Source organism: Mus musculus, chromosome 7 (assembly GCF_000001635.26).
Source record: "Mus musculus strain C57BL/6J chromosome 7, GRCm38.p6 C57BL/6J".
Taxonomy (NCBI): domain Eukaryota; kingdom Metazoa; phylum Chordata; class Mammalia; order Rodentia; family Muridae; genus Mus; species Mus musculus.
Window position 1 is genome coordinate 91,088,505 of NC_000073.6, and position 27,757 is coordinate 91,116,261.

Consider the following 27,757-nt stretch of genomic DNA (forward strand, 5'->3'; position numbering starts at 1 on the left):
TGTTTGTTGGCTAGGAGACAACTTACAGAAGTTGTTTCTCTTCTGTCCTTGGTCTAGGGAATTCAACTCAGGATCTCAGGCTTTTCTGCAAGCACATTTACCCACAGAGGCATCTTACTAGCCCATTAATAAATGACTTTTCTATTGGACCCTGTGATTCAGGTTAACGCTTCATTTCCTACAAGGAAAATGATGAAAATGGCCATTATCCTTGTATTCTTAAAGCTAAACAGCAGATCTTCGACTATAGCCCAATTCTGCACTGGGATTCTGTGAGATAGGTAAGGCCACTTGAGAGTTTTAAATAGGTCTTCAAGGCCATAGTCTTCCTTGGAATGTACACACTTCAAAGCTTGGCTGAAACTCTAAGTTCTTCCAACTTCACTTTGGTCTGTTTCCTACCAGTGTGCATCTCTGAGATTGTGACACTTCCTGTCTCGTCCTGTATTGGGGTACCAAAAAAAGGCTGGAGACCATCAAAATAGCAATAAAAACAAAGAAAGTGTCTTATACACTAATTCCAAGCGAAAATTTTACTTAACAGTACATTTGTTGATTTTTTTTTTTCCTGAGAATCTTCTGAACCCTAGTGGAGACAGGCAGTTTTAAATCGTCCCCGTGTTTACCACAGCTTCCGGTGTTTGTGTTCATTTACTGGGAAGAGCTTCAGGAGAGGTAACCTGCTATGACCTCTGGAGAGGGAGGCATTATGAACTGAAATGACAGGCTCTGTTTTGAAGCCATTAATAAAAGTTGGGGAGTGATAGGACCTGGGCATCCATTTTTTAAACTGCCCTGGAAGTCACAGTTATGCTACAAGCACTTACAGTTTGTAATTACCTAGTCTACTATGACAGACAGAGCTGGGAATCAAATTAAGTGGCTCCCTTCTCTTTCATTGCTGAACAATCTCCAGCTTAAGCCAAGGTTGCTTTTCCTTCTTCCTAAAAAAGCCACAAACAATGACAACCCAAAATAGCTATTTAGTCAGAAGTGACGACACTTTCTGAACGCTTATCATTAAGAGGGAAGTAGAAAACCTAGCTCTTTAATTCCTCTCTCTGAATTCCCATCTACCCTCTGAAGCATTCTCACCTCACTGCCCAGGAGAGATGCCCAGAGACTGCCAGAGAGCATCAGCACTGCTGCAGGCTCCAAAGGGGAGGTGGCTTATGCAAAACACGTTAAAGAAAAACCCTAAAAGTCACTGCAGCTTTTTCCCTGTGAGTGATGCGGTTCTTCCCTGTTGCTGTGGCAAAGACATCACCAATCTTTTTCCTCCCACTATTTTTACTGCAGTGAGAACTGTTCATGTCTGCTCGCATTTCGCCAGAGAGCTTTAGAATTCTAGCTGAGCATTAGGGCTGCCTGAAGCTGGAAAAAAGAGTTTAGAACCTTGCCTTGGCTGAATAAAAATCCAATTAATTTGCAGTATCTGTTGCTTGTCAAGGATATCAACAGACAGTAAGACCTGAAAATGTTTGTTAATTAAAAATCCCCCCTCCTCGTGGATTCATGGGAATAGAAGTCTCTCTCTCTCTCTCTCTCTCTCTCTCTCTCTCTCTCCCTTCCTCCCTCTCTACCTCCCAGGACCAGCTAAACATTTTATATCATTTTTTCATCCCGCTGGTTGAATTGTCCCCCTGTTTTGTTCCAATCCCATCCTGTATCGCTGATAGTTGTTTATCAACAAAGCATAGCATTGGAGAATTTAGATGCATGGTTTTGTTAGAGAGCCTAACAACTTTAAATATCCCTGGAAGACAGACCTGATGATATGATATCCCAGGACAGGGCAGTAAGAGGTGGTACTTCCTTGCCCTGGAGCTGGCGAGCACCCCTGGTGGACCCAGCTTAGGTTTTAGGGGACTCTATGAGACACGGAACCTTTTGGTCCTGCTCTGTTCCACACAGAGAAATGGAAGAGTGAGGCATGCTTGCAGTGGTTTGTAGTATTTGCCAAACAGGATACTGCATCAGAAAAGCTTGGAATGTAGTGCAGAGCTGTTAGGCTACAAAGGGAAAAGGGTTCCCTCTTCAACCACAGTCTGCCAGATGCAATCCCCTGGTAAAGTATCTAATAGGACAACACTCGGGCTCCCCAGAAATATAAGTAACTCATTGGTTAAATTTCAATTCTTCACCTTTCCCCCCCCCCCTCCTTCCTGAGTGAGCTCATTCCCCCCTCCTTTTTTTCCCCCAGTGATTTAAAATGCTAGAAGGAAAAGCAACTGAGGTTCTAACTTTCGGATGCTGAATCCTCGGCTAATTGAAATTACTGGGCACAATGCTATATATAGCCAATGAAGAGATTCTGAGCTCTCACTCAGTGCCTTCAAGACATGTCGTTTTGTAGTCAGAGGAAACAGGGATCAATGCATTTTCAAACTGACAGAGGGAACGGATGCTCCTTAGCAGCACATGCCCAGGATCGTGTGTGTGGGGCTTGCGCTGTGCTGAGAAGCTGATCACCACCGGCCCATATGCCCCTTATTTACTGCAATGTTCTTTGCATGTTATTGTGCACTCCGGACTAACGTAAAGGTAAGAGGGAGCGAGACGGCCACTGGGCATGATGTACATGTTAAACCAGCTGCAAAAAAATGTCTACCTTGTGTAGCGCCAGGACTTTTCGGATGGCCGGCTGAGCAGGCTGATTATTACAGGTGGTTGCGAAGGCTTTGTTTTATTGTTGCCTTGCCGCCTCCCTGGGGGAGCGAGTCAGAACGCTGTGGTGAAGTGACCTTCAGGTTTAACTGTTTGTAATTCAGGTTCTTGCTCACACTTGGAGGGTGGAGAGGGGGGAGGAAAAGATGAGGATTATTTCCGTAGGCCAGCAACAAGAAACCAGAGGAGGTAACAAGCTATGGATCACGCTGTCAATTAGAATTTAGTCTTTCCCTTTTGAAAGTGCTGTGAACTGTACGTGTGCCTGCAGCTTCATTGTTCTGAGAGCTCCCGGGTTTGAATGTGGAGGCTGGAGTGGAATTAGGATGTGATCTGTGGGGGTACCCGAGCATCCTGTGTGTTGAGAGGAGGATGAGGAGCATCGGGGAATTTGGTGGTATTAACCACACAGCTTCTCAGCTCAGGGTGGGCTGCCGGGTTAGACTGCTTGGGTGCCGCCACCTGGATGCTGTCACCTCGCTGACATTCACTTGCTGGAGCTAATAAGGCTCCAAAGTTGAGCTCAAGTTTGGGAGACTTACCCCTTGTCACGAGCAAGGATGTTATTATTTGAAAGGTTTCTCTGACGCTATTCATTCAGCACGAAGAACCAGAGAGAGCTGCTGTGGGATTCCACTTGCATAGTTTAAGTGAATTTCCACCCCCCCACCCCCCCCCACCCCCGTACCCCAGCTTGAGTTTGTAATTCTAATTGAAGCAGGTCCAAAAAGAAGTGATTGTCTTTGAGAAAGAAAAAAAAAATTAGAGGCAGTTTAAAGCCTAAAATAGGACTTTTGAAAAATTAAAAGTCGATGTAAAGTGTTTCCCTTTTTATTTCAGGAGAGGAAGTGTTTTATGAGTCTGGGTACTAAAGTTTCATTTTGTGTGTTTACAAGTTTTATTGGAGAGCTCCCGGCTGCTCACTTTTGTAAACCTCCTCGCTTTACATTTGAACTTCAAACAGGTAGTATTTATATGTCCACGGTGAGCAGACCTCTCAGCATGGCAGCCTGGAGAGCCTTGAGCAAGCAGAGTTCTGTAGGTTTTACTTCTTACTACTTTAAGAATTCACTTCCTCCCAGGTAAATGTGGTGGGCGTAAGAAACCTCCTGACAGGTTTTAAGAGGTGGAGTTGTATCCGCAAACACGAGTGTGGGTTGTTCTAGTGCCTTCTATTTCAATTTATGCTTAGTTCCTTGTTTAGTAAAGTGGGTGAGTCCTTGTCTTCTCGTCTTTTTCAAAATAAATAAACACATAAATAAACAAAGTGCTTTCTTCAGAAGAAACTTGGTAACTCGCATCAAAGAACACTTGTTTTGAAAAGTAATTATTAAATTTTGGAAAAGAGAGAGAGAGAGAGAGAGAGAGAGAGAGAGAGAGAGAACACTGCAGATCTCCTCTTTGGGAAAACCCCTCCCTTCTGTAACTTCTAACAGCTGTCTGGACAGTTTGAAATTTGTCTTACTTCAACTCATATGGAAAGACTTTTTCTAATGATTTCTTACCTGAACCTGGATGACCTTTTCATAATAAATCCTTAATAACTTGAGTAACCTGTGTTGAATTCTGATACTTTCTGACACAGCAGAAACAGAGATCGTGTGTATTCATATCTGCACTGTATATGAACTTGCTTGTTTATGAATAAATTACCTTTAGTTTTAGGTCTATGTACGTACTTTTTATAAGTGGCTTTTGTACTCTACAATTTATAAGTTTATTTTGTATCCTTCTCTTCTGAAATTTCAAGGTTTGTGAGAATTTCAAAAATGGTCTTCACCTTGGTTTTCACCATATTGGGTACAGTAAACTCTTACCTAGTGTTTTTAGACTTAGTTTTATTTTTATGTCTTAATATAATTATTTTTAATTTCATTATAGTTAGCATTACGTATTTGCATGACTCTAAAAAAGCCTTAGTTATGGTGTATAGTGTCTGACAAATTCAATGTAATATTTATTGCACTGACCCAGAACAAGGTAGTTAGAAATATCTTTTCTGAGATTTATTTTCTGTGCAAAATACAATATTAATGTCATCTTTTATTCTCAAATGATTATTTGACAAATTTGATGTTTTAAAAAATATTATAGCCAGAAGGATTTGGTGGGAATCATGTTCTTTAATGTACTTTAAAAGCTTTCACATATCAATCCAATAACATTAAAACTGGACTGCTACTATGCACAACACACACACACACACACACACACACACACACACACACACACTCACACAGTCTTCTACACATTAGAGTGTAACTTGTGGGTAATTATTATTCATTAATCCTTTAAATGACAGGTATGCTTCATGCACTGGGCTGAAGTAGTAGATATTAATTGAAAATAATTGTTGCTTTGCTGTTGAAGACTTCTAGTTTAGGACAAGACACAGGCAAACAGACCAATGAGTGGTTTGTAGTCTGATAGGACTTTTAAAGGATTTTGGTGAAGGGCATTAATGTAATTGAAAATGGAATAAACATATCACAAGCCAGTTGTGTCTGGAACAACCAAGAGAGATTTCACTGTGAAGTCACCTCTGACTTAACTTGACAGCTAATAGAAATTTGCCACCCTTCCTGCTGAGGGTAGAAGGAGGATGTAGGTGATACACATAGAAACCTATGGGAAGCTGTGAATAGTTGGGAGTGGATGGCTTAAGGGCTGTTTCAAGGCTGAGCAGTGGCTAATTGAAATGATGAGCACCCATCACAATATAGCTTTGAAAATTATGTTATATTTTCATCTCTTTTCTGAAGTAGGTCTTTACACAAAAGGAAAAGGAAAACAAACTTCCAATTAAGAGTATTATTTGTAGTTGATAGTTTTAAGTTGCTGAAGTGATAAAGATGGGTATCATGCTGGCTTGGATTTTGTATTAACATTTTTTTAATCGAAAATGATTAGAACAAATTAATTTGATTGTTGTCACACAAAAGGAAGTATTTGTGATCATTATGTGAATTGCAATTCCTCTTTTGATCTTAAATTGCATGTGTTGTATGAAAAGTACCACTTTGATGAGACAACATAGGTAGTTTGTTGTATCAGATGTCTACATCATGTTGACTATTAAAACAGCTCTATTTTGAAAGTAAAGATGCAAATACTCATTTTCTAAATGATCTTATATTCTCCAAATTGGGATTTTCCTGTTTGTGTAACTGCTACGAGTGTGATTCTGTACACACCTACAAGATCACACACTCTAAGACAGGAGTGCCAAGTCAGGCCAGTATCACATATAGGGAACATAATGTGCAAAGAAGGAACATCCAGGTGTTCTATCACATGTGCAGGGAACAATGTCAGGCTGAAGGCTCTTAAGTTTGACTTCTGTCTTTTCTGTAAATCCCAATGCCTATACACTCCCTAGAGGCAGAATCCTCCTCCTTTATTTTGTAAATTCCTTGTGTGTAACACAAGAACACTTTAGAAAAGCAGTATTGACTAATTGCTTCTAGAACATGATTTTTGGAGATTCCAAGAAAACATCATTTGAGTCTGTCTTTCTCATTCATGGAATAGTTTGAGAATATTTCTTAAACTATGTGAAGTTTATATATTCATTTGTAAACAGGGACAATAATAACTATCATAAGAATGATGTTGACTGGAAAGATGTCCCATTGGGTAAAAGCACCACAAGAGTGAGGGCCTGAGTTTTAATCCTCAACAATTGTATAAGAACTAGAGTTATATCATCCTCTCTTACCCTGAGACAGGAAAACCGCTGAAAGCTGTCAGGCCAGCTACTCAGACTTACACAATGGAAGAATCAGAGACCCTTTTAAGCATGGTAGAAGACAAAGATCAACACCAGAGGTTATCTGGTGACTTTTACACATACTCTGCAGTATGTCCACATGTCCTTTATGCACACTAATGTGCGTGCACACACAAGAATGATGTATGACAGATAACTGCTATAAAAATTCCTGTGATCCATAGTGCTATATAATAAATGCTATAAACAATAAGTGCTATAAATGTAAGAAGTTTTAGTCAACTAAGTCATGATGGATAGAGTAACATTAAGACTTTTATTAGAAAAATCACATGAATAAAGCCTAATTTTTAAAAACCTATGGTTAATGAATAATGTATTATGATTTAATATTTATTCTCTCATCACCATTGCCATCACAACTAAGGAACACACACATACACTAAAATATAATCTGGATTTAGAAGCTGAAACTGTAGGCCTTGGTTGTTATTAAATGTGTTAAGCACATATAAAACCAACTTGTACTCAGCAAACACATGGCAAATGAATATATCAGTGGAAACTTAAGACTTTTTCTTTTTATTCACTCCGCTTCTTCTTGATTTACTTCTTACACACACACACACACACACACACACACACACACACACACACATAGTGAATGCTTTGACATTACAAAAGGTTGGATTCAAATAATCTATTGAGCACCACAAGCTGTCTGCACTCACTTGTCATTTACTCTTCCGAATTTATACAGTTAGATTGTAAGACTAAGATGAAGGAATCAATAATTCACACTTATTGAAAAACAACTTATTGAAATGTCTGCCTCAACACTCTAGAACTCAGATTTGTCATGCTGATTTCTTCCAATTTTTTCCTTTTGTGATATTTCATGCCATTTTTGTCTCTAAGCTTTTTCTAAAACACTTTCCTTCAATTAGGTCCCTTCTCTTGTGACCATCCTTGTCTGAACTCCATCCTTCCTCTTAGAAGTTGTCAAGGGAATCTACACTCTAAGAAGTTGAACCTAATCCATAACAGTTCTCCTGATTTCTCCTTTAAAATCTAAATGCATATTTATTCTTCATTTATATGGCAATACATTTTAAATAGTTATTTTATTTTAATTATGTATATACATGTATATATGTGTGTGTGCATGCATGCGTGTGTGTGTGTGTGTGTGTGTGTGTGTGTGTGTGTGTGTGTGTGTGTGTGTGTGAACATGTCAGCAATGGTGTCCATCAAGTCCAGATCAAGGCTTCAGATCCTGTGGAGCTAAAATTGCAGGCACTTATGAGCTGCCTGATATTTATGCTGGGCATCAGACTCTGGCCCTCTGCAAGAATAGAAGGTCCTGTTTACTGCTGAGGCATTACTCCAGCCCCCACAGCAGCACATCTTAGATTGTGCCATGCAATTTATAATATCATCTTATACATCTAGTTAATTTTGCTAATGTTGAAATTTTTTTCCAACCACAAAATAGACTTTAAGCATTTGAAGACAGGAACTGTATTTTATTGTCTTCATTTTAAAAAAAAATAAATCTTCAGGAATTCAGATATGTAGGGTGACTCGCTCAAAAGGGAAAGGTTTTAAAACTGTATCTTGTGTTACTGACACCTACTCTTTGCCACATCCTCTGATGCATTGTACACACCGATGCTCTGAATAAGCACATTATTTTTTTTTTTTTTTTTGTAGTCAGGGTTTGCAGGATCGTGAATCAGAGTGCGTGGACAGTTTGTGTAACACCTACGGCTCATAGGTGTCGTGAGACTATGGCTCATGACAAACTCTGAGGTGGTTCCTGTCAAGATTCCAGCTGAATAATTGTCACCTTCATGATGCCAACATGCACCAGAAACTCACTAGACTTTTATGTTACAGTTGTCTCATTATGAACCTCCTTAATATTGATATGTTGATTTACGTCTTCTAATGAAGTCCTGCAACTCGAAATTTTTAAATTATCATAAGTAACAAAGAATAAGGGATATTATGAATAGCAAAAGTAGCTACATTTTGACAGGCGCATGGACTGTACTTGAACTGCACAGTGTTCTCTATAATGTTACTCTTATTATTCTATAGATAAAGGTTATCTATGTTTTTCTTATTTAACTAAAATTTATTCAGGATACAAAATAACTTGCTTAATATTACAACTCTTAATTGTCAATGAAGCCAGCTCTAATCCAAGTCTACTGTACTATCAACTCTGATAGCAGCCTTATGATACTAAGTTATGCATGAACAGTAAAAATTAATATGACCCAGACACGTCAACTATTGGCAAAGCAAAATAAACAGTGAAAATGGGGGCATTTTTCATTCCTTTAGGGTTCTTTTGAATAAATGACAACTAGGGCCAAACATCAGGTATTGGTTTCCATCCTCAATTCATTTATTTAACAAGCATTATTTAGTAAACATCTGTTATGGTTCATGCTCTGAAATAGGTGTTAGAAACAAGGGGCAGAATATGAGCCAGACAATAATCCCTTCCCTTGGAATTTGCATGTCAGTACAGCAAGTAGGAAATAAAACTGTTAAGTAAAATAATGCAGTATAATGAAAACTACTGAGAAGGGGAAAATGGGAAGGAAATTGGAGGCATATGTTCAGTGTAGCTTCTGGTGATAGCCTTAAGAAAGGTAACTATGAAAGGTGGACCCACATATGTGAGTGTGTGTGTATATGTGTGTGTGTGTGTGTCCATAGTGGCCAGGAAGAAAAATGTCAAGGGTATGTCCAGTGAACAAATTAGGCTTCTGTCAGGCAAATGGGAACCAGTGGTTTTCAGTGGAAGATTTAAGAATTAAGTCATTTGACAATGTTCAAACCTGGCCACCAAGGCTACTGTGTGGAACATATGCTTTCACACAAGAATTCTCATAATAAAGTGCCGACTTAAAGGTCCCAATGATAATCCAGAGGACAGGCGTGTATCAGGAGATTTGAGGTGTGTTCCTTAGATCTGTAGAAAATTAATTTGGGGGAAACAAACCTTTGAAGTTTCTATGCTTTTAAATCCTCTAAACCTTTAGTAAGTTAGATTACCTAATACTTAGGTCATTCATATAGTCAAGGCTTAATTTTGCATTTAGGTTCAAACATAGGAGAATGTCTTCCAAGCTCCTGCCTAAGTCTGCTGTGAGTTACTTTAGAGCAAGAACCATGCCACCTCTTGTCTATATAACCTCACCTGACAATTAATGAATGAATATTTTCTAGATGAGGGATGGCAAGGGAATGCTATCCATTCACATTACAGAACCCATCGTGTAGAATACGTCTTTAGTGTGGTATCAAATAGGAACAGAGGTACAAGGGGAATAGATTCTTTACTCAATGAGTTGGTTTTTTGTCCACTAGAAAAAAATCAATGTCTCTGTAATGACAATAGTATTCATTCAGCAATAGACTCTGTAAGGACACATCTTTCGAATTTAGAAGTGTCACTAAGTAACTCCTAGGACAAGCTTACCATCATGATAGCACATGTCTGTAATCTTGAACTAGAGGGGATGAGGTATGAGGCATGATGATTCTGAGTGTCAGTCTGAGTTACATAGCAAGGTCTTATCTCAGAATGAACAACCACAGAAACTTGGGAGATGTTTTCTGTGTGTCCAGAATCAAAGGAACAGGTTAACAAATGTTTTGGGAAAAAAAAATGATTAGTAGTTCCCCGAGGACTAGACCCATACATTTCCCAAAATTTTCACAGTAATACATGGTATGAAAAATTTAAAATTATAATTCTTGTTTGTGAGATGAGTTTTCACACTTTTGCAGAAGCTGGCATGGAACTCACCATATGACTTAGGCTGTCCTTAAATTGATGGCAGTCTCTCTGCCTCAGTGTCTCAGGTCCCGAGAGTACAGGAAGGGGCTACCACAGCCACCTTGGGATTGGAACTTAACCTCAGTTTTAGAAAGCAGCACTCACCTTTACCAAAAAGTATGCATACGGATGCTGTCTGTTTTATTTTTTAATTTTAAAGGTTTATTTGATTTTAATGTTGCTCAAGATAAACTAGAAGCATTATAATCAGACATAGTTGCAGACATGCAATTCACACTGACTTTTTAAGAACAAATTCCTTCATTTACCTTTCTTAATGTGTTAGACAAGCAGGATGGATCATAGCTCACGATTTGCAAGACATATTCCTTGTTTTCTGAAGCATAAATCTCAGTTAAGGGTGTGAAAATGAAAAGATGATGAATTTCACCAGTCAGCCAACTGGAGGCAATGTATGCAGAGTGAACACAGGGTAGCTCACCAGGTAACCTGGTCCTTGTCCGTGTCCTAATAGACATATTTGTTCTATTTATCTAGGAATTCAGTACTGACCTTCAAGATTTCAGGCCTTGAAGTTTAGCTTAACGATCTATATTCAGTACACTTAAAAGACTAGTTAATATTTGGTGAGTATTCATAATGCAGGAGGTATTGTGGACAGCAATCATTTCATTGCCACGGAAATCTTAAGGAAAGTTTGTTAGTAAAACCTTTATTTTAAATTTATTTTATTTTATTTTTTATTTTTTTACCACGGGAGGGACTTAGCCATATGGGGATTACACTTCCCTGACCCTCACAAGCAGGAGCTCCAAATACTGAAACAATTCCTCTGCTCAGGAACCAGTGGGCAGGACAGTGCCTGAAAGGCCTCCTTTCCTAAGCTTGACCAGTCCTTTGACATGTGAATCCAGTGGCTACTCTTTGACTTTTGATTCTTTTCTCCAAGGGGATTTATATTGATTTTAGTTATGGTGACACTGGTCCCTTCTCTGGCTTGTGATACTTTTATTTATACAGAGTTCCTTTTCCTCTATTTTTTTTCCCATTTTTTTCCCATTAGCCAAAGTCTTTGAAAATCCTTATAGGTCAGATAACCTACACCCTCACTTGGATCTAGGGGAACGAAGGGGTGCTTATACTTAAAAGACTTAATAATCAGTTGATGTGTTAAAAACAAAAAAAGAAAAAGAAAGAAAAGAAAAAGCCTGGGAACAGGTTTATTTACCAATGCCTAGACTTATTACTAGTGTAATAAAGAAATGAAGAAAACCTGCCAGGATAAACCCACATTGTACTGTGGCTTGGGGAACCTGCCTCTTAAGAATGGAAAAGTGAAAGATGACCAGCAACACAAAGACACTTGAGCTTGAGAGCATCTGTTCCTAAAAAAAATGTGCCAGGAGTTAAATCTTGATTCCTGTTTTGACACTGATGATTTAAAACAAAAACAGAATTTAAAGTAAACAGAGGAAGCAGCTTTCTTTGGAATGGAAGCAAGGCAAACATGATCATGCATAGACCTATGTTTCGCTATTTTAAAAACAGTGATTTTTTACAAGTTACCCAGTATATTTGCAAGAGTGTACCTAGAGTGAAAGAAAAAGGGTACCTGAAGCCATGGGGTATGTAGTACACTTGGGCGAGAGAAAGGCAGCCTTCTGTCACAGATCCTGAATCTGTGGTAGCTTAACAAAAGACCTTCATGCACATGCACTACACTTGCGCTGAGTGTTTAGTCGATGGATCTTTTAGAAACAGAACTTCATACTCATTTAAAAATTAAACTGAGTTATCAGTTTTATTTTTATGTTTGAAAATTTATTTGTTGTTTGTTTGTTTGTTTGTTTTTGGATTTCAAGAAATGGATTCTATTGTGTAGTGCTGTCTGAGAACTCGCTCTGTAGACTAGGCTAACCTCAAACCCTCAGCCATCTGCCTGTCTCTGCCTCCTGAGTTCTGGGATTAAAGGAGGTGCTACCACCTCCCTATAAGGGAGCAATTTTAAATAGGTCAGTATACTTGGTATTTCTTAACTTTTATTAGACTGTGAAAGAATATTTGCTCATTAGTGACATTATATAAAGCATAGAAAATTCCCCGAAAAAATTCTTCTTCTTATAACCTTGCTATTCAGAGCAAAGTCCCTTTCATTGCCATTTGATATGTGTGAGTGTATACATGTGTGCTGTGTTTAGGATGACTCTACCAGTAGTTTTTGATTTTGTTATAACATATCAAGAACATTTTTATGTCACTAACAATGATGCTTAAGCATTGTCTGAATAGTTTGCGGAACAGGCATGCTTTTTCTGTTTCCTTTTCAAAGTAAATAAACCCAGGTAGGCAGGCACTGAGAGCATTGTTTTTCTCAGACCATTAACTTTTGCAGAGGATAGAAGGCTTTCAAGTGTAACCTTGGAATCACTTTGAAATGAGATGTACTTTGGAAAAAAAAATATATATATGGTGAATCTGGCTTTCAAAGGGATCATTGCCATTGTACTTTACACAAGGAGAAACTCTAGGCCTAATGCAAGTATGTCACTAGCTAGTCTCTAATGCAGTTGTTACACCCACCAGAGCCAAATAACATGCTTCACAGTGGTATTTTAAAGGTCCTTTTAACAGAATCCAGCCAGACAACCTGCTTATTATTAGTATTCTCCTGGGCATTTAGAGTGGAAACACTGCAATCATTTTTACTCTGCAGCCCCTGTGGAATCTAGTAAATCCATAAATGCTGTTCAGCCTATCTCTGTCTTGGTTCTGAATGACTCCTTCTGCATTTTCTACTTCTCCTTTCATCCACACAGGCTCTCTCCCCATCTTTTTGCCACAGGAACATCCCAACTTGCTTTCCTGTAACCTCTTCAAGTTTAACCTGCCCATAGTAGCATCAAACTTACTTTTCTTCAAAGTCAGATGTAAACTGGTCATACATTTCCTTGCTCATGGATGTTCTACACCTAAGACTAATCAAGTTCTTCATTCTTACAACCATTATTCTACCCTGGCAGGCCCCTGTGCCATGCTAGAACCCGTCCATGTCCTGCTCTGCTTATAGCGATGAAAGAATGGGATTTGGGGTAGGAGACCCAAGTAGGAAACACATTTTTCCATTTAGTGACTCCTCTGTGGTCCTTTAGATAATAAGACAGCTTCTGTTTAGGTTCTAGACAGTATGGTAGAGAAGATAACAGCAAACATTTGTCTCACACCAAGAGCCAGGCTATCGACAGGCAAAGGCTCACAGATAATGTAACAGCCACTTAGAGGATGCTAACATACTTCAAAGGAGGCGGTGAATTGCCAACTGAAGTAGTGTGAATTGATTTTAACCTCAGTGGACATTATACACTTAGTTGTGTAGCTGAGAGTTTTCTTACAGCACACCTGAAATCCTATGAAGTTTGGCTATGATACAACTCCTTTGTAAAATTTGAGGTGGTAACTACAATGTGATGGTTTAGTCTTACAGTGAAAGGAAATTTGAGGGATGACCCTTGGTATCAGGAGATATCCATCTTCTAACTTAAAGCTCTACCAATACACAGCCTCAGGCTGGTAAGAAGAAAGTACTAATGAGTACTTTGGGTTCCAATCACAAAATCAGCCACATGTTTTTTTTTTGTTTGTTGGTTTTGTTTTGTTTTGTTTTGTTTTGTTTTGTTTTGTTTTTCTGTAGGAAGAAGTCCAGGAATGTGAGAAGATTTAATTAATTCAAAAGTAAAAAAGACATCCAATCCTTTTATTACTATTTTGTGTTAGCTAATTATGTATATTTGATAATGCATATATTTGTATTTTATGAAAAAATTTCTAATTTAAAACATCTATTAGGTTATGTGTGAAATTGATTTTTTAACTTATTAAAAATATTTTTTAAAACACTCCACTTACAAATTGTGTTGTAATATATGGAAAATTTTAAAGCACATATTTTAATACTTATAATTAGATATAAGTAATTTAAGTACTTTGGAAGTTTTGCTTATTAGATAAAATATTTAAACATGTAAAGTTTACAAGTAAAATTAAGGTTAAAATGTAAAGGGATTTAATTAAGTTATAAAAATTGTAATGATAACCCTAAATTCTTGCTAGATTTATAAATAAATAATATGATTATGAACTAAAACAAAACATAACATCTAGGATTTTAATTTTACTTTTAAAAAATAAATATTAATTTTATAACCTAGAAAAGACCCATGTTATCATTTTCTACATGAAAGATGCCTCAAAATAACATTAAATTGGTTCCATGGATTTCTTTGGGTGTTGAAGAGGGGAAGAGTTGGGGAAAAGGAAACCATAGTCAGAACATACTGTGTGAAAAAAATCTATTTTCAGTAAAAAGTATAAGCAAGATAACATGTGTGACATTACTTTGTATATTCTAGAACATTGTAAAATACTATTACATTATCTTCTCTAATTGTTATTGTTCAGTCAGATATTTCAATGCAGTAAATAGGTTTACTTTCCCCCTATATGACTCAGGGTCACAAAGACTTGTTAATTTCTTGACTTAAGAAAGTTCTTTGTTTTAACATTTTATCAGTTTGTGTTTCTAGTGCAACATCATAAATATCTATTGTGGGGGATATCCATGGCTGTTTCTTTATTAGAATGAAAATTCCATATTGTCATCAGTTGATATCTTTCAAGATGTAAAGGCTGAGTATCTCATACTAAACACTATTTTCTTTCTCAGAGATAAACCTTAATAATAAATTACATCTGTGTCTACAAATAATGAGAAATGAGTTACTGGATTTGATTCAAATTTGAAGCCTAAGCACTATTTGTCTCAGGAAAATCTAGTACTTTTGAAAGGTAATTGACTAGATCAGGAAAACAAAAAATAAAAAACAAACAACAACAACAACAACAACAAAAAACAGCTTATGCAAATAGATAAGAAAAATCCAAAATAATTTGATGAAAAACTGAAGGTCTGTGAGTATAGTAGAAAGCCCGTTCCCTCTCTCTTAGGCCTGCAACACTGTTGTGGTTCAGATAAACAAGTCCAAAGATTAACAAAATGACTGGAACTGTGGATGCTGGGTAGGGGTGGGCATCAATGATGCAGGACTATTAATTCCTAATGATCATTGTTCTCAGAACAGTCTATTCATTTTCATTATGGAGATCCTCTGCCCATCTCCTTCCCTTCATTTTTGTCTACTACATCTAGCAAGCTGTTTCCAGTTACCTTCAATTCACCAATCAATAACATTGATTTTTGCAGAGCGAGGTGATTCTCACCTCTTCTCTCATTATCTTCTCCTTCAGGGCTAAACAAGGCCAAGTTTCCTGGTGTGCCACAGTTTGCACTGACTATAAAACAGAAATGACCAGAGGCAGGGTATAGGGCTTTACTTGACTAGGAAGAGTGACTGACCAGTGACACAAAATCTCCTAGAATTATCTTGGGCAAAATATTTTGAGCAGAGTCTTAATTTTTCCTCCAAAAGGAAAAAAAAAAAACCTATAAAATAATCTATCTTGCTTACTGCAGTTCTTTTGAGTAGGCTGAGGGGAATGAAACCCAGAGTCTCTGATCTCCTGTATAGTTTTGAAGGGGATTTATTGAAATAAACATCTACTATTCCTGGTAATATGTCAGGAGAGCAGTCACATACTGTGGAGCCATAGATGACAGAACAAACACAAGAGAAAAGTGGCCATTTCTGCACATGTAATACATTATACATAGTTCTTACAACAACCTTGGCATGTGACTATTACTCTTTTTACTTAACATACTATAAAACTGCATTTTGAAAGAACAAACCCCATATTCCCAAAGTCATAGAAAGATGGCAGTTCTAGATCTTCTAGTTCTCAACACACTGCTGTGCACAGCCCCTCCCCTCTCCCTCTCATCAGAGATCACATAAAATCATTGATGATACAAAAAATATGTGAGGATGGCTGTTTACCCTCACAAGGTTCGACTCAATTCTGCTAGAAGAAAAAGGTTAGGGGTTTGTGGTAGGGAAAGAATTGAAAGAGACTTCAAATTCTTCTGGGGAAAGAGTTAACCCAAGCTTTTTAATGTGATACCTGTAGCAGTGTCTCAAAGATCAGAAGAGGATATGAGTTTGTGGAGTGTTTAAATGATGATCGCTCTGAAGTTTCATGAAGCAGGGTTATATCTAGCAACCACTCCACTGAAGTCTTGATGACCTAAGTTTGACTTTCTTTTCTACCTCCTATTGTACACATGAGCCTAAGTTATTTAGTTTCCTCAGTTGTGATGTGGAACATTAGTTCCACTACATAGATAGGCTTTCTTGTAAGATTCATGAGTGCTAATATTGCAAACCCATCATCATAAGGATACTGGCTCCTTAATGCAAACCCAGCTGGATATATAAAGTTGGTGGAAAAAGGAAACAAAGGTATTTGGAAAGGATTAGGGACAGTGGGTATTGACATTTTACTATGGTTTTGTTATAAGACTCATGAGTGCTAACATTGCCAAACCCATCATAAGGATGTATTCTTCATAATGGAGACCGCATCAATGATAGACATTGTATGCATGTTCATGTGTGTGTGTGCAGAACAGCTTCTGGAAATCTCAAAGTTACAAACATAAGCAATGTCACTGAGGCTAGGCTAGAAGAGATCATGGGGGAAACCTCCTTCCTAGACCTACACGTTTGTGAACCTTGATGGAAATAATGAGAGAATCCAAGATCCTCAAAATTGCTTTGTGATACAAAAGTAAGCCACAATTCCTCATACTTTCAAAGCATCATGTAGTATTACAAAATTAGCACCAGCTTCTCATTCCATATGAAGTTTGGTTTTAGTGATGGGTAAAGAATTTATAAGCAGTGACATAATGCCTCTTAATTTCATTGTCTCAGCCCTTAAAAATGAGTTCAAATAAAAGCAATACCTGTTTCTGTGGCTCACACATAGCTGATGTCCAAATAATGGAAGCAATAAAAAAGCAAACATCCATTATGTGAAGTTAAAAGTCTTCTCACATCAGTTTTGTGAATGTATTAGTCATGCGACACAATAGAACTCATTTCTTCATCTTAGGATAAAAAGAATGAGCAGTGAAACCAAATGGAACAAACCAGGCCACATAGCAATAATCAGGACTTTAATTCTTCAAATTGTCTTCTCTATTACACATCTACATCTGAATCAAGGGAAGTCAGAACATTGACTCTCCCCATCTTGAAACTGTTGTCCATCTTTAGAGCTAAAATTTGGTTGACAGTAGGTATGGGATTCATAATCAATTTTCTGGGGAAATGGGGCCATATCTAAATCCCACCTTGAAAAAGCCAAAGGACCAAAAAGAAGGCAGCACATTTGCACTTCCTAGCACAGACTTCTGAAGTGCCTTTTTAAACCTGAAAGGGACTGCAAAGCTCAATTTATTTCCAAGGGAGACTAAGTGCTGACTGAAGATATGGTATTTAAGGCAATCACCATGGAAATGAGATTGTATGAATCATGGCTTCTTAAGGCCTACTCAGTATGTCTTGACTGACAAGTCCAACTTTATTTATATAGATAGGGTCCTTTGATGAAGCATAATCAACATATGACTAACTGTGAGAAGTGGTATTTCTAGCTCAAGAAAAGTTTACATATCATCTATTATCTATCTGTCATTTATCTATCTATCCATCTCATATATCTATCTTCTATCATCTATCTATCATCCATATATCTGTCTACCATCTATTTCTATCAATTGATCTATTTATCTGTCTATGTATCATCTATGACCTATGGCTATGCTCAAAGAAATGACATAGTTAACAGATATACAACTATAATTACACTATATGTAGGAGGGCAAGTTATTAAACCAATTGTGAAAGTCAATAGCATGAACAAACTAAAAAGTAGGATGAAAGGGAGTCTGTGAGAGCATTAACAATAACAGTTCAACAAATATTTACTGTTGGTAAACCTGATGTGCCTCAGGTTGAGTTCACAGAACAAGCACTTTGACATCAAACATCCATGTGTGTGACAGTTTATACAAAACCACATGCTTCAAAATAAAATAGTCTGCTGCTTGTGATTCACTGAAGCAGGCATGCCAGTGTATAATACTCAGAGTCCATAGTCCATTTGGATCTCAGCTCAGTATGGAGATTTTAGAACTGCATGACAGAGTTCCATGCACATCAAGCACTCATTAATTTCCTTCCTTCCTTCCTTCCTTCCTTCCTTCCTTCCTTCCTTCCTTCCTTCCTTCCTTCCTCCCTCCCTCCCTCCCTTTCTTCCCTCCCTCCCTCCCTCCCTCCCTCCCTCCCTCCCTCCTTCCTTCCTTCTTCCTTTCTCCTTTCTTTGTAAGTGCAAGTGAATGTAGTGTGTTCAGATGAGGAATGAGTCCACAGAATCCATAAAAAGTATAGTCTTGTTTAGTTATTTACATAAACTATTTATTTTACTTGCCTTTTTTGTAGAATTAGTTCTTTATTAAATTTTTACAATGACCTCTTAAAATTGTTTATTTACCTTGTCTTTAAGAATAAAAGATTAATGGAAGAAATTAAATTGAGAAAATAGTTTTTGGTAGAATTAAAGAACAAATAGAAAATGTGTTTCCAGCACTATACATACATATAATACACACACACACACACACACACACACACACATATATATATAATAATATGTAGTAATAATAATACACACACACACAAATATATATATATTTGAAATGTAGCAATCTGATCTTATTATAAAAGAAGATCAGGAACAATAAATTGGAGGCCATGTTATGAATATTATTAAGGTGATACCTGGAAGTGGAAAAGATCCCCTGTTGTTCCAGCATGAGGACCTGGTATTAAAGCCCCAGCAACCAAATACAGATAAGGATGAGGCCTTGGAAAAGCCTGTAAGTTTAGCTCTGAGAAGTCTGAGACTGGAGGATCTCTAGGCTTGCCAGCTTCCCAACTTACCTGTGGGTTCCGTGATAGACAACGGTTTTGGGAAATAAGGAAAGTGATAGATCAGGGTTTCTGATGTCAAGACCTGGACTCTTTATACATGTCCATGCTCTAGACACCCCTGAAAACCATCATTGCTATCACCACCACCAACACACTAAAACACAGTCTTAAAATATCTATAAAAATGAACAGTATTATTCCAGTATTGGTTTACTTCCTCTATTTCTCAACTGTGTAGTGTTTATCATCTACAGTATAGATGCCTAACTTGCTGTGTTTCTCCATTTATCAATAGCCATTCATATCATGCTGTTAGAAAATAAGCATTGCTTTACTCTTCCTTATTTGTGAATGTGAATTCCTCATATATTAAGCATAGCAATGATTGTTGTTTATTACTTGTTACAATGGAGGGGGTTGGAAGAATTTGCCTTTAGTTTTCATTAGCTCTGTATTTCAATATATTCAAACTTAAATTTTCAATGTGTTATGACTGCTTTTACTCTAGCACATTTGAAATTATAATTTTAACTATGACTGAGGAAGAGGACATGATTTAACATAGCTTCACTTTTAATTGTAGGACTACAGGAACTTTTCAAATGTCTGAGAGATGAAGATCATGCTGTGTCTTTGAAATCCATATGACTCTATTAAGCTTGTGAACCATAAGAGTTATAAAGAATAAAGGGACTCCTATGCCTGAATACCTCGATTCTAATAAGGGTTTCTGGTGTGTGTGCACATATTTATCAATGAGGTATATTTTCCATTAGAATAGGAGCTCTGACTATGCTTGGTAGTAGTGGAGAATGTTGAAATGCACCCTGAAGGAAGATTAGGAGGTAAAGAATTTCTGTCAGATCATAAGACATTATACTAGTAAAGGATGCTAGCTACATTTTCAAAGTAGAGAATACATTCTGTGCTTACGATGTCCAGAGCAGGAGAAACACAAAGTTAATGGGACATGGTTTGGAGTGGCACTGTGAAATTTAGTGTACTCTCAGTTAAGTGTTTCATAATTTTCCCTATTGCCAATTTTTGTACCATAACTATCTTACTTTTTCTGAACACTCTAACTAGAGGACTATTTTATTTCCAGCAGCAACATTCTAGAAGGGGAGTTGTAATATAACCCAACAGTGGGGTCAAGACATAGAGAAGAGATATAGAAAGTTTTTCTAGTTATAAAACAAGGTAAAGACTCAAACTGTAGAAACAGCTTAGAAGAAGAAAGAAGAAGAAGAAGAAGAAGAAGAAGAAGAAGAAGAAGAAGAAGAAGAAGAAGAAGAAGAAGAAGAAGAAGAAGAAGAAGAAGAAGAAGAAGAAGAAGAAGAAGAAGAAGAAGAAAACGCCACAGGAGACTTATGCAGGACTCAATTACATACAGAAACGGATATGAAGATGTGGTTATTCTCAGCTTGGGCAACTGAGTAGTTGTCAAGACTGATTTCTAGAGAATGTTAGAAGGTAGCAGATTGGAAGAAGAGAGCATAAAGTTTGTGCCTAGTTAGAGTCTCCATTGAATGTCCTGAGAGATGTAGACAGCAGGGTGTTCAGAAATGCTGCTCCCAGATGAGCCCTAAGCTGAAAATAGAGATCTGAGTATCATCACATTGTAGATGGGGTTGAAGTCACAGGTGTGGATAATATTTCCCAGGGAGACTGTAAGAAGGAAGAGAAAAAGTTATGGAAGGAACCCTTGGGAACAGCAGCACTGTGAGGCAGAGTCCTGCTGTGAAGAAAAGACCCAGTATCTGAAATCACACTGTGCATGTCAATGCACTTTCCAAATATAAGGACTGTTGATAATATTAAAATTCTTAATAATTTCAGCTTCTACTAGCAGATAGAAGTAAGTGCTACCCTACCATGCAGCGAAGCAGAAGAGAAAAAGCCACATGTAGAATACTTATTTAGAAAATAAATAAATCAATCAAATGCTAAGGTCAAAGAAGCCATTGCAAAGACCAAAACGGAGTCAGGTTCTTAGTTTTGCTTGCTCCAACTGTAGCCATGGGTTTGCCATCTGGGAATCTGTAGTAAGTGTAAGCAAGTGTGTTACCACTGAGTCATCCCACATGGTGTGCTAGAGAAGCAGGGCCTGGGTCCAGATTCCATTCAAGAATTTTACAAAACTGCCTTCGAAGAAAGCTCAAGAGATTTTTGTGAAACAGATTGGCTTAATATTCGAACATGGCCTTTGCTCAAAGTTGCAATATTAAAGCTATTCATATGAAGGCTATGAAAAAAACCAAAATAGCCTGTTACCACCTATATGTCCATTACAAAAATATATTTTACCCTTCTCCATTTTGCATTTAAGTGTTACCAACTTCTGCCTTCTTTTGAAACTTAATTTGTAGCTAAGGATTTGCTTATTTGGTAAACTGTATGATAGTGAAGAGTCATGTGGAATTTACATTCCCATCCGAACATTGTTTGTTTTCCAACTTTGATACTTGTTATATAACATAACTCATGAACTTCAAATACTTCATTTTTTAACTTACTGATTCTTAGAGAATTTCACATCATAAACCCTTAAATCACACACATCTTTCCCTCCCCTTGTACTTGCCCTCCACCCTTGCAATCCACCCCCCCCCACCAAAGCCAACAAAGAAAAACAAATCTCAATGTGGAAGCTGTATTGTGTCACAGTGTATCCCACAGTATACCCTTTACCCATACTGCTTTGCTTGCAAATGTTCATTGTGACTTGGTCTGGTACAAAGGACTCTAGCTTCTGATACTCTACCTATTCTGGACCTTTACTGGGACTCCTCTTGTATATCCTGTTATTGCCCTGTCATGGAGATCCTGAAGTTTTGGATCTGTAGTACAAGACTCTTCATACACTCCAGGAGTTCATTGAATGGGTAAGAAGTGTTGGCATAGTCCAATTCAAAGCCTGGATCTGGGCTTGAGAAGTATCTGAGCTGGCTCGTCTCCTGGCTCTCCCTCTTTAATGTCCTCTGGATCAGCTCACCAGCAGCCCCTGTCACCAGGGCCAACTCTACCCTGCTGGCCAGGTGAGATGCAGGGCCCACTCTCTCCTGAGTGTTGCAACTGGTCACAGACATGGCCAGTTCTTCCACTCTCATGACACCAGGGCCAGCTTTCCTGCCTGCCATAGATATAGAGAAACAAGGAAGGGGAGGAAGGGATCTCTCCCTTGTCTGTGCCACCACCCAGCAGACAACAGGCAGGGCTAGCTGTCCCACATTCATGGCCAGATCATCTGCAATCCCCACTTCCAGGGACAGGTCTACTGTCCTGCCCAGGCAAAGTACAGGGCCTGCTCTCCTCCCTAGTGCTACAGCAGGACTGGGGAGGGACAGCTCCCTGTACTTATGACCTCAGGTCCAGCTCTCCTGCCTGATGTAGGTGGCAATGGGGGAGTGATCATCTCTTCATGGTCAACAAGTTCATTCCCTCTACCTGCCATTAAGATCAGTTCTCTTGCTCTCAGGCCCTCAGTGCCAACTCCCCCATGGTGTTTAGGTGAGGGGTGGGGAGAGTTCTACACAGCCCTCAGATATCAACATGTTCTGGGGGCAGAATCCCAGACAAAGGCTGTTCACCTGGCCTTGGGTGGTAACAGACCCCTGCAGCTGCAGAGCCACAAACTTGGAAATAGTCCCCAGTGGCATCAAAAGCCAGGGTTCTCAGATGCCAAAAGAGGGCAGAGTACTGTACTAGAGTAGAAGTGTGTGAGCTACCAGATAGGAGAGGTAGGAACTGAACTCATGTCCTTTGTAAGAGTAGTATATACTCTTAACCATTGACCAGCCCCATTCTGAAGGATTCTGCAATAAACCCTAGCAAAACCTGCTGTTGATTGGATTTGTTTTGTGTATCTTTTGTATGCTTTTATACAGAACTCCATTCTATGGTCTTGGCTGAACTGGAATTTACTAGGTAGCTAGGGCTTGTCTCAATCCCTGGGGAATCCCCATTCCTCTGCTACCCAAGAGCTGGGATGACAGGCATGAACCATCACATATGGCTTGAAATCTTAACTAACCTGCATAAATAAGAAACTGGATAAGCAAGATTAGGAAAATGCCCCAGAAATAAAATTTTTAAAATATTTTTTATTATTACGTATTTTCCTCAATTACATTTAGAATACTATCCCAAAAGTCCCCCATACCCTCCCCCCACTTCCCTACCCACCCATTCCCATTTTTTGGCCCTGGCATTCCCCTGTACTGGGGCATATAAAGTTTGCATGTCCAATGGGCCTCTCTTTCCAGTGTGATGGCACAAAGTGTTTTTAAGCATGTGAAAAGTAAATTTAGTACGTAAATTCATTTAGTTTTTCACTCAATGGTCCAGCTATGCTTGATCATAATATTACTTCTTATTATGAAAATAGCCAAATTTAATGTCATATGTATAGTGATATATTATAACTTTTTTCTATTCCTTAACCACTAAGTTTTGTGATGAAAATAAATCAGTTAAGTAATGAGGATTTTCAAATTTTTAAACATACATAAGGATGTGTTCCTTTTATAGAACATATTTTTCTTGATGCTTTATTCCTCCAGAACAGTACAATTATTTTGATGACAGGGACATTTTTATGTCCCCTTATATTCCCAGTGCCTGCCAGAAGACTTAGCACATAATTAGCTACAGAAGTTTGCAGGTTGAGTTATTATCTGTATTGCTTAATTTATTAGCAATTGAATTGAATGTTTTGATATTTGGATTAGGTTTTACATTTAATAATATGGTTTTAACATTCATGTCTGTGTTCCTTATCAGTAAGAAAATTCAAAGAAGACAACTTTGAAATATGCTACTTACCAGAGTGAAGAGCTTTCTGTATCTTATTGTTTCTGATAAAGTATTCATAAATTGTACATTAAATTTAGCAATCTACAAAGTAGATAGGACTATTTTCTATTGTCAGCTATTATAGGAGACCAAAGGTCAAAGGTGTTGGTCTTAATGGTGTAAGGTGCTCTCTCCTAGCTTATAAATAATCCCCGAAGGAGGTAAGACATCATCACTAAATGCTCCATTGACTCTTTCAGGCTTCCAGGGTACCATTCAGTTCGGCAAAGCTGCAATTTTCCAAGAAGTACTCCAGTGGTTTCACTCAGTTATTGCATCTTCCAGATGGGCCTATGACTTTCCAGAGAGCATTTGCTATTGGAAAAATCTGGTCCAGTGTAATTTTCCCAAGGTGATACTTGAAGGAAGCAGCTAGTGCTTGGCTTTACCTGGTAGCACACTTTGCTTGGGCAATTGTTGATGTTAATACACCCATAAAGAGTAAAGATGTTCCCTGTTTCTCTTTAATGTTATTAGAGGAATTACTACACATAATAGGATAATTTTATTTGAAAATTTTATTTGTATAATGGTGTATTGACTTATGTGACCCAACATAAGTACTTAAATATACTTACAATTCTCTTCAGCAGGAGAAGATGGTGGAGGTGGTGGAAGATGAGGGGTTATAAAAAAAAAAAAAACATTTATTTTTGGATAATAACAATATTTGTTCTGTAGTAGTTGAGCCCCAGTAATTGCTAGATATAAGTGATATTAGCAGCACTTTTAGCCATTTATCTTTTAATTTAGTCATGTGGGCCAAGGAGGAGGCAACAGTGTTGAAATAATTGTGGTAGTGAGTCAGATTTAACATTTGCTACACAATTAGATTTTCTTTAGGTCAACCAAGCAAATCAAGCTTGCTCTCATCCAGCCTTTCTCAGATTTATCCTAATTACCAGACAGGATAGTTTTGGAGAATCATACACCTTCATTTTAATACTTTCCCTGAGTTTTGATTCATTAACAGTTTAGAGGGACATCGATTTTGTTCATTTCATTCTCTTTTCAAATGACAGGTTATTTAGTGGTTTCTTTTTACCAGAACTTAATCATTTGCTCCCGTAACTTAAACTTTGTTACTCATTCATTCATAGAATGTCTAAGAGTTCCCACCATGAATATGAAAGTAAATGAAATTCAGTCTCAGCTCTCAAGGAATTTGGCAGTTGAGTAGAGGCAGACAGGACTATGAATGGATAATTAATGTGTAGTGTACTAATCACTATAATAAAGGCATAAATAAAGTGCTACATAGCCACAGAAGAACAAATGACTAGAGTCTATCTAAATTTCCAGAAGGACTGTAGAGGAAATGGCAATTTAGTTGGGCAATGGAGAACACAGCAAGAGTGTTCTCAGGAGAATAGGCAGGTAGGGAGTGGGAAAGCATTCTAGGAAAAGGGTCTGCCATATTGGTTAGAACAAAGTGAGAGAGGGACTTTGGTGAATGTAGGAGTGGGATCCACAGAGAGAGGTTTCAGGAAAAGATAATAAACCTTGACAGATTCTCTGGAAAGGGCAAATGGGATACTGAGCAAAAGATTCTAAATTTGGTATTTAGGAGAATTCAAATGGCAAATGGTATTTTCAGTAGAAGAGTTTGGATAGAAACATTGTGTGAGAAGACCAGGATTGTTCACTCTTAGTAAGGTAGCAGTGAAAGGGGGAGGTTAGGATAGTAGCTGAGGCAGAAACATAGTTTATGGATGGTTTTGGGTAAGTTCCTTATTTGAGATTAAGGAAATATGTGAGGCGAATATAATCATGGTAGTGCTTCAAGTTACTCTTTCTTAATAAATTCTTGAACTATTTCAGATGATTAGATATTTATTTACCTTTCCTCTCTAAATTCTACATTTGGCATCTAGAATTTGGCAGAATTAACAGTTATCAATGGGTGAGCACATTTTCATTTTATGTAGCAGCATATGATATCCTAGGAACCGGAAGTTCAAGTCTGTGACTTAACATTTACTTTGTACATTGAACTTTGAGTAAATTAATAAATAACAAAAGAGAGCATTCTTCAAAGTTACCTATTATGTTTGCTGTTGACTTTGACGAGCCAAGGGGATTTGGAAGTTTGTTACTTTTACATAAATTCTTCAGTATTCTTCCAATAATTACAATCGGTAGGGGCTGGAGCTACGGGGTCTGTATTACCTCTAGACCATGTTACTCAGTTCTTTTTAACACAAGAAGATACCCAATATGTTTGAGTTCTTTTGAATACCTTTTACTATAATACATTTTCAACATTTGTTTTCCAAAACCTCAATTATCTTTCATAATGTTTCTGCAAAACTTAATCTTCTCTACCTTCCCCATCCCTCTCTTCTTCTTTGTGTGAGAGAACACCTCACTATGAATTTAAGGCAGGCCTGGCACTCATCATCCTAGTGCTAGAATCACAGGTGCTTGCCACCATGCCTGACTAATAACTTACACTTCTTTAAATGGAGTCATAGTAGGCTTCGATTCTTTCAAAATCTAGAAAGACAGTGTGATAAACATTTTTAAGTGAAGGCTATTTATTATAAAAATATATACCCATAAAAATGAAAGATCTCAGAAAAAAAATAAGGCTTTCGGATATCTGAAAAGACTTTGAATAAGAAAGAGTTTATAAAGATTATTTTAAATTCCAAGAAGATTTCTCAGGTGACTAGGATAGAAGCATGGAAGCATCTTCCTTCTAGAGCCATTTAATGAGTACTAAATAATATTGTTACTTAATGAGTATTACATTAATAGAACATACTTAGCCTTTTTTGCTTGTAATTTCTTTGTAATTGCCAAATACTACTAATAGTGTAATTGATTGCATGTGCATTTTTACTTGTTAAATAGTGAAACAATATGCAGTACTGAAAATGAATAAATGCAGATTAGAGCACAGCTCAATGTTAATTCTAACAAAGACTTAAAATAAGAATGAAATTTATAGTGTGATTTAAAGTAGAGAAGGCTCAAAAAGCATCCTTTACTAACATACATGTGATAAAAACAATGAGAAAAAGGAAAATTAACATAAAATATGATTTATATGTGTGATTTAATTGGGATGGTTACATTAATGTATAAGATACATGGTCGTAATATATTCCCAAGCAGGTTGGTTGGTACCTGGAGACTCACTTCTAACACATACTTTATAAAACTTGTCAGGCACAGGCACAGACCTGTGATCTCAGCACTTCGGAGAAAGAGGTAGGAAGATCAGATGTTGGAGGAATCCTTGGCTATATAGCAATTCCAAAGCCAGCCTAGGCTCTGTTGAGATTTTTGACTCGCAAAACCAAACTAAACCAAATAAAAACAATAAACAGTGACATAAAACTTTCAATGTTTTCTCATCTAAGATGAGAACTCAACAGGTAACATGTTCTATCATTGAGACTTTTGTCCTTTGTTACAGTTATCCAATAAAAACTATTAATGAGTCACAATTTCTTTCAGTAAAGCTTTGTTGAGTGTTATTGCTATTTGCAATGTCCCAGAATAACAGATGAGAAACTTGAAGATAAAATTTGTAGCATTTACATATCTAGATCTCTAAGGAATATCTAACTCTTTGAAAACATCTGGGGATGACTATATTTGTCTTAATCTCCTTGTTCGGCACAACCTTGGTGCAACCTATGCTGTCTGCAGGATGTGTGTCTCTTTTGGATAATAATTTGTGTCTGGGATAGCTATATTAGATACCATGTCTTCCTTCAGAATTCA

The 27,757-nt window shown here is 37.6% G+C and overlaps 1 protein-coding gene across 12 annotated transcripts in view; it reads left to right on the top strand.

Annotated features, from left to right (window-relative positions):
- Dlg2 (discs large MAGUK scaffold protein 2) overlaps positions 1 to 27,757 on the top strand; it is a 1,973,059-nt gene that overhangs the window by 612,317 nt on the left and 1,332,985 nt on the right. The window contains exon 1 of one of the 12 annotated variants that reach the window (XM_006507784.4): positions 498 to 2,544. The exons of 9 other annotated variants lie outside the window; for them this stretch is intronic. In XM_006507784.4, coding sequence (XP_006507847.1) covers positions 2,503 to 2,544 — 42 coding nt within the window. In that variant the 5' untranslated portion in view covers positions 498 to 2,502. Of the gene's footprint in view, positions 1 to 497; positions 2,545 to 27,757 lie in introns of those variants that run through there. 2 more of the 12 variants (XM_006507783.4, NM_011807.3) reach the window with 2 other exon arrangements.